Source organism: Mus pahari, chromosome 7 (genome assembly GCF_900095145.1).
Source record: "Mus pahari chromosome 7, PAHARI_EIJ_v1.1, whole genome shotgun sequence".
NCBI classification, from domain to species: Eukaryota; Metazoa; Chordata; class Mammalia; order Rodentia; family Muridae; genus Mus; species Mus pahari.
Window position 1 is genome coordinate 1,988,326 of NC_034596.1, and position 12,897 is coordinate 2,001,222.

A 12,897-nucleotide genomic window follows, 5' to 3' on the forward strand; every position below is an offset into this window, starting at 1 on the left:
ATGTAAACTTAAGGTCAAACATTGCCCAGGCGGGCCCACGCTGCCTTGAAACTAGAATCAATTAGCCACAAAGATAAGAGAAAGGAAGGCAGGAACTGAGTTATCTAGGTTGACTCAACTGCCTTCCCCTGCTCATTAAAAAATGAAAGCTTAAAGTGCCTGAAGTTGTAAATTACCCAGATGCATGGTCACCCCTGATAAGCCCCAGGCCCTTTGGAACTTCCGACTCCCTAGCAGGCACTATTCTGCTAATTTGCTATGTTTAAATGAACCAATCGCATGTAACCACACCAAGTCTCCCCCCCTCTTTACCCTATAAAGACCCCAAGCTCTTGAGCCTGGTTGTCGACTTCCTCTGTCTCCTGTGTGAGATACGCCAATAAAAGTGCCTCGTGCGGTTGCATCAAGAAGGCCTGTCTGTCGAGTTCCTAGGGCACCCTGACTCCCGTGACCTGAGAACCTGAGGGAGTTCCTCGAGAGGGGGCCCTACATATGCATGTGTGTGAACGTGGGTGCATGCATGCCACAGCACTTATGTGAAGGTCAGAAGACAAAGTCAGGACTTAGTTTGTTTCTCCCACTGAGGGTTCAGGCTTATGTGGCAGATGCTTTTACTGCATTGCATCTCCATGTTCCTGGGCTATAGGGGCTTCACTGGAAGGAGTAAATGACCTTTGTGCTTTTGACACTCAACATTTTTTCTAGATGATACTGTTTTCTTTCATTTAAAAATTTCTAATATTGCCAATTTTTCATTTCGTTTTAAAAAATAAACTCCAAAACAACACTGTAGGGCTTTAGTTTTTATTTTTGTACAAGCCAGCTGCCACACTGTCTCTGTCACCTTGAGTAAGGAGGCACATTTTCTTCTCCCTGTGACAGACTATAATCCAGAGAAGCTGGGGTCCCGGGGACTCTGGGCTAATGGAATGGAAGAGTTCCTTCCTTCCTTGACACACCATTAGAATCTTTTGGAATCAAATTAAACTGAGGGCTTTGCTCATCAAGAGCCCCTTCCCCTCACAAAGAAAGCTGTAGTGTTTTACTAGTGAGTGGCCACCCAGCCATTCTCATAAGCAATGCTGTGATTAAGGGCTGCCAGGGCCCCGGGGCTCCTTCCTGCCTCGTTTCTTCTATGCAGGGTAAGAGCATCTGCAGGGTAACAGCCTGTCAGGTCTTTAGCCCAGCCCTGGAAATCCACCACAAAGGCCCACAGAGATTTGCACAGTAGTGGACTTAGACACGCCTGCTGGGTGGGATACCGTGTGTGTGTGTGTGTGTGTGTGTGTGTGTGTGTGTGTGTGTGTGTGCGTGCGCATCCCTCACCTTCTGGGAGTACCATGGTTTTTCCCTCTGCACTTGCCTCTGCAGACATCATGAGAGAGAGTAAGGACGAAGCACTTAACCTAATGCTGGGATGCCAGATTACCCAGTGAGAAAGACCCCTGCTAAGTCTGTCATCCTGTGGACGCTATGGGTCCAGATTCCTGGGAGCAGGGCCACACTGGCTTGGTGTCTCTCTAATACAGAGTAATGCAGCTGCCTGTATCAGGGGCCTCTCAGGTCTTTGGCCTAAGCTGGCAGTAAGCACAGACCCCTCTTGCCAAACAAGTTACAACCCCAGGCTTCAGTCTCCTTTAGAATGGAAGCTCTGCTGGCCAGGTGGTACCTTCCTGTAGTCTCAGCACTTAGGAGGGGAAGGCAGGAAGGCTGAGTTTGAGGCCAGCTCTGGGCCACATAGGAAGTTGAATGATGGTACCATACAATAAGACTTTTGCATCCAGACTTTTGCTTCAAACAGAACAAAACAAGCTCCTGAATCAATTTCCTGGGCTGCCTGGAATCCCCCTTTGTCTTTCCCAGGCAGAGGGCCTTAGGGTATGAAGAACATCAAGGAGGTTAAAACATCAAGGAGGTGTTGGACATGATGATGTACACCTTTAATTCCAGCACTGAAGTAGAAGGTAAATCTCTTGTGAGTTTGGGGTTAGCCTGGTCTACACCATGAGTTTCAGGACAGTCAGGGACATGTAATGGCCAAAACCCCAAGCTAAACCAAAACAAAAATACCAAAGAGCCCCCACATGGGGAGGAGGGGTACAGGCGTGCTTCTCTTTTCTCAGGCTAATGACAATCAGAGGCCATAGGATGCTGGGGCTGCAAGGCACCAAGGACACATTATGTATACCTGTGCTGCAGAGCAGTCAGACCTGGCGCACACACCAAGCCTGCAGCCACGGCTGAGCCAGAAACTAGGTTTTTAGACAGGCTTCGGGAGTGTCTTCCAACCCTGCAGAATAGTCCCTTAGCTCTGATTTGACCCTGCTCACCCATGGTTCATAGGCTAGGTAACCTACCATGGCAAGTCAGTGTATAACAGAAACACTAGGGTTGAGAAGTCTCAAGCTCATAATTTTGTTCTAGTGCAGCAGAACTGGAGGCTGAGTGGTTGCCATCTCTGGGCCTGTGGGGGCTGGGTCCCAATATTACAGGCCTCAGGATTAAAGCAGGACCTGGTATCCTCCCATCCTCTCTGGCAGCGGCTGCACAGAGGGGTCAGTAAGGATGGGTGGGACAAGGCCTTGGGGACAGGGCACTCACAGTCCACCAGTCTGCACGGCCTCAGCCATCTGGTGGCAGCAGAGATCCCACTGCAGGTTCAGCTGGCTTCATTGATGGGAGTCCGACTGTCACCTAGCAGTCTCTCTTGCTCTCCCTCCTGGTTAGGGAGTTGCCAGCGTCTGGACAGGCAGGCTAGCAGTGGTCGGTGCAGCCCATTATAGAGGGCGGTGCCCATAAGGAGGATGAGGAAACCAAGGATCTGCAATGGATGGAAGATCTCCCAGCCCAGTGCAAGGGTAAAGGCCCAGATGACCACAGTGCGCAGGGTGTCTAGCACCATGCGGGTGGTGGCACTCAGTTCCTTGGTGACACTGATGCCCGAAAAGTTGAAGAAGGCAATGCTGCTGATGTTGCCCAGCAGAGCCAGGGCAATCAGGGGCTGTCGGCCCACCTGGCAGAAGGCATCCAGAGCGTCTTCCAGCACCCCGCGAGGGTTCCCACTAAAGGAGGCCGTGGGGATGTAGTACATAGGCACAAGCAGCAGGGAGAGGATCACGAAGCCGAAGAAGCCTGGGGGAAGCAGACACATGCATCACATTCTCACCCTGCCTGGGCTCCCAGCATGGCCCACAGGCACTCCCATCTCTGAACACTGTCTTTGTTAGGTTCCTGTTGTCCACTCTTGGGATATGTCCCTCTGCCTCAATGTCACTCAAATGACCACTCACTGGTTTCCAAACTCACGGCTAGCAACTCAAGCCACTGTCCTGTCAGGATGCCCCACTTCTTTTCCCCTGCCTGTCGGGAGCTGTGGCTCCTAGAGACTCAGAACTGCTCAGCAGTGAGGTTCGAGTATAACTGGCCCCTTGCTGGTTGTCGCTCCCTAGAGGAAGCATACATACTGCTCATTTCCCTCTGGGGAATACAGGCTCACTCTATCAAGTCCCCAGCCCACTCTGTATCCTGCTTTTATGAGTTTCACGGCACACACTGCCCCAGTAGACCACTCCCTCCAGCTACTGCTCCAGGCCTATGCCCACACGCACCCTCGATGCCCACTGCCTGGAGTGGGTGGATGTTGTGTTTGTAGACAAACTTCTCCTCTAGCACCATCTGGATGGCAATGATGATCTGGGCCATGATGATCAACAAGTCACCTGAGGAAAGGAGCTCCAGTCAAGCAGGGCACCCAGGAACCAGGCTTGGGGGTGGTGACAGGAGAGTCCAGGGACAGAACAGCAAGCCAGTGTCCTGGTTTTCCAGGGCTGACCATGGGTCCTGACTTCCTGGACTTGAGGCTAGGAGCAAGCAGGCCTGGGCTTCCAGAAGGTCCAGAGACTTGCCTTGGCCCAAGAGCTGCACCTATACTAGATGGGTCCTTCAGAGAGCAACAGGCTAGAGACAAGACATTCTGGTTTACATGTGAACCTGACTGGATCAGGTGGTCACATCAGTGTACAGTGGGCTGCAGTGGTTCCTGCTGGGTCTGGGTTACTGTCGTGAGAAATGCTTGGGGCTGGGAGTATGTCAGTAATTGGTCCTTCTGTTCCACTCCAAGCCAGCAGTTTGTGTTTGTGAGTGAGCCAGACTGGGCAGCCTCTCAGTCTCTCTCTTCTGTGGTCCAGCCACTTTCTTCTGGTCCTCCTCACACTTCTACCCATCAGGGGCAGGTATACGACCCAACCCAGGACACAGGGATGGCAGAGCCCAGGTGAACCTGTGGGATGACCTTCTGCAGGCTTCCAGAGGGGAGGGGACAGGAGGAGCAGCTGCCTCACCTGTGATGACTTCACTGAGCTTGTGTTGACTGTCATGCTTGCTCAGGAGGTCAGCCAGGCCAACTACCACCAGTCCCGCAATAGTGATCAGGATGCCCAGCCACTGGCTTGGTGCCAGCCTCCGGTCCAGGAAGGCCACTGAGAACAGGCCTGTGAAGATGATCACTGCACCCCGCAGCATCTGAAAGCTCGAGGCACTGGTCATGTTCAGGGCTGGCAAAGGAGAGACCTGATTATCAGCTGTTAAGGGCAAAGGCTGGCTGCCACCAAGACACCCACCCCTAGGGAGTAGGAACAAGATGAGCTTGCCCTTACTGAGTCTCAGAGAAGCACAGCTGAGTTCTGTGGGGGAGCAGGAGGGTGTCTTAGGCAATGCTGACTCACAACACATACTCATAGCACAGTAGTCCCATAAGCATGGCCTCGCTGGCTACGTTACTTACTTACCCACGTACATGATGCTGGTCCCAGTCATGTCACACAGGGCTGGGGGCAGGAAAAGCAGGGCGTTGAAGGGCTGCTGGGGCTCTACACTGGAGGCTGACTGTCTTCTGCCTTGGCATTTGAGCAGGTAGAAGGCAGCGAGGCAGGAGAACTCTCCCAGGAACATGCCCACTGCCTGCAGGAACAAGGCACAGGGAATCCTCGCTGAGGCTCTGGGGGTCACCCTTAGTGGTACTGTGTTTTGTTTTAATATAACTGCACGTTAGACAAGAGCTTACCCAGAACCCCGAAACGTCAAACAGACAAAGGCAGAGCAGCTGTGGGAGGCCAGCCAGGCCACTAGGCCTGTCACGGGGGCCCTCTATGGGGTGTGGCACCATGTAAAATCAATCAATCAGGTAGACCTTTTCCAACCCGGATATAGAAACAAACTCAGACACTTCAAAGGCTCACGGAAGGCCCGATGACCACGCTGGGGAATAACCCGAAGTCTCCCAACTCAGTCATCTTTCATTGTCCCCACACCCGTGTGACGTTCTGTGCTCAGGGGAGATGTGCAAGGGCACTCTTCTCCCTGGAGCTAGTGTTGCCATGTGTCCAGAGGGGACTTGGTGACAGTGGGACTCGTGCAGACCTCCTACAGACGGTGCCCTGCCAAGGGTGCTCTCCGGGCTCTGCTCTATCCGGGAGAGCAGAGAGGCGCACAGATTTTGGGGAATCAGGGCAGCTTCAGCCCTAGGCCAGGGAAGAGACCAGCTGCAGGGGTGCCTGGGTAAAGCCTGGGGGACGGACGGGCAGGAAGACAGTGCTGGTACCTGGACGAAGGGATGCTTGAAGCTGTGCTCCTGGCCTCCTCCACAGCCCTCAGCTACGAAGTTGTCGGCCCACCTGCAGCAGACAGAGGGATGGTCAGACTGGCAGCTTGGTGGCCTTCTCCACCTGGCTGGACTCACAGTCAGCCCGATGACACTGCTCTTCAGAGGAACCTGTCTCCATGGTGAGGGGTTTTAAGATATATTTCATCAATGTGTGGACATAGAGTCACACAGCACCTGTGCTTCTGCAACTCGTAAAAACCAGATATTTTTATATCAGTGTTGCTCATATGAAACAGGTTGAATTCATTACTCCTCAAAATAAAATTAAAGCCACCACTTAAGATTTAGTGTATTAAACACACACATGGTTAAAAGAGATTCCCCTCCCCCTTTTCTTTTCCCTGAGACAAGGTCTTACTATATAATCTAGGCTTGAATTTGAAATCCTCCTGCCCCAGGTTCCTGAGTGCTGGGGTTACAGGTATGTACCAAGACTGGCAGCAAAGTTGTTTTCTAATGTCTAGTAATTTTATTGTAACTTGTTCGGCGTCTTTTGAAATCTTTGGATTTTTCAAGGGACCAGTACACAAAATGTGTCAAGAGTCTTTGGTCATCTGGGCATGAGGCCACACATCTGTGAGGGTAGCATTAAAGAGGTCAAGCCTGATGTGAACTCAAGACCAGTCTGAGCTACATAGTGAGTTGGAGGCTAGCTTGGACTATGTGTAGAGACCTGCCACCAAACAGCCAGCCAGCCAGCCAGCCAGCCACCAGCCAGCCAGCCAGCATCCATCCATCCATCCATCCATCAATCACCCATCCATCAATCATCCATCCAGCAATTATCCATCCAGCAATCATCCAGCCAGCCAGCCAGCCACCCAGCCAGCCACCATCCATCCATCCATCCAGCTATCCATCCATCCATCCAGCTATCCATCCATCCATCCAGCTATCCATCCATCCAGCCAGCCACCATCCAGCCAGCAGCCAGCCACCATCCATCCATCCATCCATCCACCATCCATCCACCCAGCTATCCATCCAGCTATCCATCCATCCAGCCAGCCAGCCACCAGCCAGCCAGCCACCCAGCCAGCAGCCAGCCACCATCCATCCATTCATCCAGCTATCAAGCCAGCCACCATCCAGCCAGCAGCCAGCCACCATCCATCCATCTATCCATCCATCCACCATCCATCCACCCAGCTATCCAGCCAGCTATCCAGCCAGCCAGCCAGCAACCATCCAGCCAGCCAGCCAGCCACCATCCATCCATCCAGCTATCCATCCATCCATCCATCCAGTTCTCCATCCATCCAACCACCCAAGTCTCTTGTCTAGAGGGACACTTTGGCCCAGGAGATCATTGGATCCTTCACAGCCCTAACACATGTGATACCTGTTATGGTGTAACATGCCAATGAGTACCACCATAGACAGAGACCAGTGATGGGACTGGGGCCCATTCAGCCCGGAACCCTTGCCGGAACACTTCAGGCAGCTATCCCCTCATTCTGAATTGTTGCCGCTCAAACACAAAATGGAAGTCACTTTCCCATCCCGGTGCTAACCCTTTAGATCACAGACTGAGACTTAAGAAGGCCGTCTAACCCTGAGTCTAGCAGTGGGACCATTACCCAGAAGCACGCTGTGCTGCTTGTGCAGCTGACATCCCATGCTCACTGTGGACCCACACTCGCTGAGGTCTGAGCCAGTTTAGCAGAGGTCCTTCCACACTTCCCAACCGCTGCTCCCTGCAGCGATGTTCTGCTGAGTGACTGAGCCTTCCAGACCCCAGCTTGTGAATGTGACAGGTGCTTTAGCCCCAGGCCAGTGTCCATGAGATTGATTTCCCACAGGTCTGAGGTGGCTCCTGATGATGCAACAGGAATCGTATGGGCCTGTCTTGTGGGGAGTTAGCTGGCTGCCTGCCCACTTGAGACTTTCTCTTTAAGAGTGGTTAGGCTTTCTCTACAAGGCACATGGCTTGTCTGGACAGGTATTGCTTGGCTGGTTTCCGACTAGAGAAATGGAATCTCTTTGTAGCTAAAAACCTAGCTGACCAAGGGACTAGGTGAGCCCAGTGCATGTCTTCAGGCCTGGGGAGACAAGAGTAGGGGTCTTGGCCGGGTGTGGTGGCGCACGCCTTTAATCCCAGCACTTGGGAGGCAGAGATAGGCGGATTTCTGAGTTCGAGGCCAGCCTGGTCTACAAAGTGAGTTCCAGACAGCCAGGGCTACACAGAGAAACCCTGTCTCGAAAAAAAAAAAAAAGAGTAGGGGTCTTGGCATGTTTCACAGACAAGATCCCAAATCCATCCTCAAAGTGTCTGAGGATGACAGCTATGACCCTTAAAGTCAGATAGCACTTTGATGCCTGGCCCTGCCTCCCCAACAACTCTCTAGCCCAAAAGACTTTATTTTTTTCTCCTTTGAGACAGGGTCTCAATATGTAGCCCTGGTTGGCTAAAATCTCACAATGAGGACCAGGATGGTCTCAAACTCACACAGATCCACTTGCTTCTGCTGGAGTTAAAGGCACGCACTACTACAAACATGGTTTTTGTAACAGGCGACTCTTTGAGCTCTGTCTGCGCCAGGCCTGTGCGGAGGGAGCACACTGCACTGCTATCTGAGACAGAGGAGGTGGCCTCATTAAGCCTTATAAGAAATGTCATTTTCAGAGGGCGTCCCAGGCTCAGGAAGGATGCAGAGAGAGTTTGGGTTTTCCCAGTTGACAACGTGCACACCTGTGGTCAAGCCCTGCTGCAGTTTACTATCAGAAGCACAGAGGACACACAGAAGGCCAGTGTTCACTCACACACATCTGGAACCAGATGTGTTCCAGAGATTCCCAGGCCAATGCTGACAGGTGTCAACAGTAGTAGATAATCCAAGCCCTACACCAGGCCTCTGGGGAGTTCAAGGTGCACACTCATGTCCTTTTCCTTTCCCACTCCCAGGCAGCCAGAACCACCTGCCCCTGGTGTGCTCAGTGTGATTTCACTGGGCTTTGCCTTACAAGTTTCTGGGGCAGCTGTTAGCATTCCTTCTAGGCTCCAGCCCACAGTTACCTGTCAACAGCCAGGTAGGCCTGGCTTACTCTAAAAGGGGCGGTTTGCCCCCTCCTTGCTCCCTTACTACCTTATTCTCTGACTCTCTTCTCTCCCTGACCCCTTTCTCCCTCTCTCCTCTCCCCTCCCTCCCAACTCCCCTCCCCATGTCCTAAATAAACTCCACTCTACACTATACATGTGTCCTATGGCTGGTTCCTCAGGGGAAGAGACGCCTGGGCATGGCCCACAGAGGCACCCCTCCCACCTCAACATACCATGCTTCTATCAAACATATCCTTGGCTCTTACTCTTTTTTCTAAAGCACAAAACACGCAGTCTCTGAATATCTACTGCTAACTGAGACAGATGAGGGTAAAGGGGTTCTGCGTGGTGTCTCTGAAGTTCCATAGCCATGACATGTGGAACGGAAAGAAACTTGGCTATCATCCTTATCAAATAAGGGCAAAAACCCTTATTTGACAAATGGAGATACCTAAGGTTCAAAATGAACTACAGGACTCACAATATACAACAGGGCTAGTAGCCAGGGCTGGGGCTGGAAATGCTAAGCCCTCACCCTTCAACTTTTCCCAACCTTCTTACTCTAGACTATTCCTCCTGAGGTGAGGAGAGAGCCAGCTGCAAATGGGCCTCCATTTTCTCTAGATACCTTAATGTGAAGCCCTCGGAGGGCACACCCTCAGCTGGTAGAGGCCAGCTTCTCTCAGGGTTCCCGAGTGTCAGCAGGCAGGCTGTGGGGTGACTAACTCTGCTGGGCAGTGAGTCACTTGCAGGAGGCTTTCCTTGCCCACACTCAAAGCTCAGCATTGTAGAAGCTGTGCACCCGGGAGTGACAGAGACTGAAGAAATGTCTGAAATATCCTGTCACTACTTAATTGGTGCCACTTCCTCGTGAACGCACAGGTTGTCCAACAGTGAGACAGCTTCCTTGTCTCATCCAGAGGCCTTTAGAAGGGCTGTGACTTCCCCAGGAGAGGAAGCATGGTTGTAAGCCTTCTCACTGCTGTTGGTAAGAAGACCTTCCTGGAGTCTTGTGGGGAACAGAGCAGAGATTCTCATCACGCAGCTGCCAAATCTGATGCTCTCTCCATTCCACTGCACCGACCTCCTGACAGGCTCTCACAAGCTGGACCTGTAGTCACACTGAAGCTACAATGCCAAGCTGTTCATAGAACCCAAAGGGGAGGTGCTGAAGAGACAGTGGGAGCCTCTCTAACAGAGACCTGGTGATGCCACACAGGGTCTCGTGCCCACAGGCGGAGGCAAGTCAGGAGCTCAGAGGGTCTGTTTGACTTTGGTTCTTCTCGTGGAGAACTTTAGCTGCATCTGGACAGTGAGGCTCTGAAATGAGACTGGCCATTGGCACTGAGTCAGGCAGACATGTTGGCTCAAGAATAAGGTCAGCAGAAGTGGCTGGTGAGGGCGTGAGGAAACAGCCGCTGAAAGGAGAAGCAGAGCTTCCCAGGGAGGGGACCTTAGCCAACGCTCGCTCACTCAGTGTAGGATTAGTCAAGGCCGCAGTATGGGTTTTTCTCCCTGTGGGCATGTGATAGCTCTCTGTGGTCTTCTACAGCAGGCTGACTGGGCAGAAGAGAGCTGACCTGTGGTCCCTGCAGAGTAGGCAGAGCTTCCTCATCTGAGGTCGTCAATCTCCCTGGGGACTCTGGGAAAGGCAGCAATGAGTTCCTTTCAAGGGAGACACTGCCCAGGTCTGCCAGAGGGTCTTAAGATGAGCAAGTGGGAAGACAGACAGGATTCCCTGACCTGGGTGAGGCTTGCTGTCTAGCCCCATAAGGGGGGGGGGGATACCCTGAAGGGGGGGGTGGGAGTAGAAGATGCCATTGATAGGATTGTCCATTGTAGACACAGTGGGGCGATAGGAAGTCTACAGAGCCAGGACTTCAGGGTTGTCCTAATGACTAGGATGGGACTGACATCAAGGCCTGGGTACCAATCCTGACATCAGCAAGCCAAGTCACAAAAAGGAACTTCTTTTGTAAATTGTAGAGATCAGACTGGATGATTTCTGTTCATAACAACAAGGAAATGGGCTTGGTAGTGTATGGCTGTAAACCCATTACTTGGGAGGTGAAGGCAGGAAGGCCAGCTAGGAACAAAACAGTGAAAGAGTGTTTCAAAAGATAAATAGATAACCAACTAGTCTTCTAAAATGAATGGTGTGGTATCCGCCCTAACGAGGTTAGAGCATGGATTCTAGGGTTAGAACACTTGAACTCAGACTGAAGTCATCACTTGGGAACTGAGCTGCACGTGACTAAACCTTTCTGTGCCTCAGTTTCCCATCTAGGAATGATGAACCCATCTACTTTCCTCCCTGAGATCACATGAAAGAATGCCAAGGCCTGTAACTTGGTAGGCCTGGGTGCTGTGCACTGGCTGCCCTGGCTGTACCTAGTGGACACCACTGGCCAGCAACGCCATTACTGACCTTACCAGTAAGGTTGTTGCTCCCACCGACCTTCTTCCTCCCAGTGTACCTTTCTCACTGTTTACTTCAGAACAATGTTTACAGTCCAGCTCTGGGCCCCATCACAGGACTTGGGGCTGGAGCTCCTGAGAGGCCACACAAAAGGTAATGGGCTAAGGACAGGATCAAAGGTTAAGACACTCACAGGGAGTCCTCCTGACTCTCCAGCAGCCTCAAAGGGTGGGGCTTCCTGGGACCGGGGCTTCCCTTGGCTTCCTATCTGACCGGTTAGGAGGTTTTCAAAGGAAGGTCTGAGTCAGCATGGTTTATCTAAGCAGTAAACAACCATTTGGATTCTTCCTGGGGACAGCAGCCTGGACAGGCATTAGCCACTCTCAACATTAGGAGCATCCTTGGTTAGTGTGAGAATCCTCACAAGACACCCAGTGATAAGCCCAAGAACTGCATAGGCCCTATTCTGGGTTGCATAGATGGTGTCCTCCTTTAGGGGAAGGGAGGGGGCACATGTGTACACATGTGTCTCTTCCACAGGGACTTTCTCCCGGCCACTTCTTCTCTCTCACACTGTAGGTACCTTACAGCCACCCCGATGAGTGCCCATGTCTCTTCTGGGCACTTCACAGCATTGACAGGCTTCATTTTGGGACTGGTTTGTACCACCCGCCTCTCTTGATGGCACCTGCTAGGTGTTCTCACTGTATGCAGAGCCACAGAGTGGTTCCCAGCCTCACATAAACCTCTGTGTTTACCACACTGATTCTTTTTTCAGTTCTCCCACGTTCAACGACATGGTGTGCCCTCTGATTATGGAGGAAAAAGTCCAGCTGGGCATTTGATGCTGTGAACAAGACACTTGGAGCTGGCCTTTTTCTTTCTTGCCTCCAAACCTCTGCCACATAAGAGCCCCAAATAAGCATCAAGATGTTGTCCACTCCCTTTCTTTCCCCATGAACGACCCCATGGCCACCTCCTCCTGGCTTGCCCATCCCTTCAGCTCGGCCACTCCAAGAGCACCGGTGCTTCCCGGGCAGGCCCTCAGCCTCCTGCAGGAAGTCTCTCAGTCTGGCCGCAGCGCCAGAGCGCCGCCGGGAGAAACTGATCCAACCCTTCGGTTCAGATGAGGAAACTGAGGCTCAGAGATAGAAGTGACCGCGAATCAAAGTGGCCTTCAAATGCCCGCTTTCTTTCGGCCTCTCACCCCTTCGTCCACACCAGCGCGACTGAACTATAGGTAATGTGGAGGGCTGGTGGGGTTGAAGAGTAGCGGACCGGTGGGGGACAGGTCGTCGGGTGTCAGCACCCACCGGCCCAGCAGGTCCCTCCCGGCCTGACCCAGACTCACTTTGCCGAAAGCGTGTTGATGGAGCCGGTGACCAGCATGAGCCCGGCCAGGAACAACTGGTACTTAGTCCAGGCCATAGTGGTAGACACGAGAGACCACTTGAACCAGCAGCTACAACCCGGGTCACCCGGGATGTGGAGTCTCCTACTCAAGAACTTCCGGGCCGGGAGTCACATGACCCCACTGGCCCACGCCCCACGCCCGCTAGCCCCGCCCCGGAGCTGCAGCCAGTCTGCGGTAGGCGAGCTGGAGAAGCAGAGTGCGGGGTCCCGGGCCAAGGCTACCAGATTTTCTTTTCTTTTCCATTGCTCGGCTTCCTTTTCTTTTTGTACTGCTAGTGTCTCATGCATGCTGAGCGAGCCCTGTACTTCTGCATGGTACACTCCCAGCCCCTTGGCCTCCCGGTTTGTAAAATGGGCGCTCGG

The 12,897-nt window shown here is 52.5% G+C and overlaps 1 protein-coding gene across 1 annotated transcript; it reads right to left on the reverse strand.

The window, feature by feature from the left end:
• Nucleotides 1-798: 798 nt before the first annotated feature.
• Slc35f6 (solute carrier family 35 member F6) lies at nucleotides 799-12,629 on the reverse strand. Its single transcript, XM_021202176.2, has 6 exons — nucleotides 12,473-12,629; nucleotides 5,600-5,672; nucleotides 4,788-4,959; nucleotides 4,341-4,553; nucleotides 3,609-3,719; nucleotides 799-3,132 (listed from the first exon to the last, which is right to left on the reverse strand). Exons 1-6 carry the CDS (start codon nucleotides 12,547-12,549, stop codon nucleotides 2,660-2,662), a joined length of 1,119 nt encoding a protein of 372 aa, XP_021057835.1. The 5' UTR covers nucleotides 12,550-12,629; the 3' UTR covers nucleotides 799-2,659.
• Between the last annotated feature and the right edge of the window lie 268 nt (nucleotides 12,630-12,897).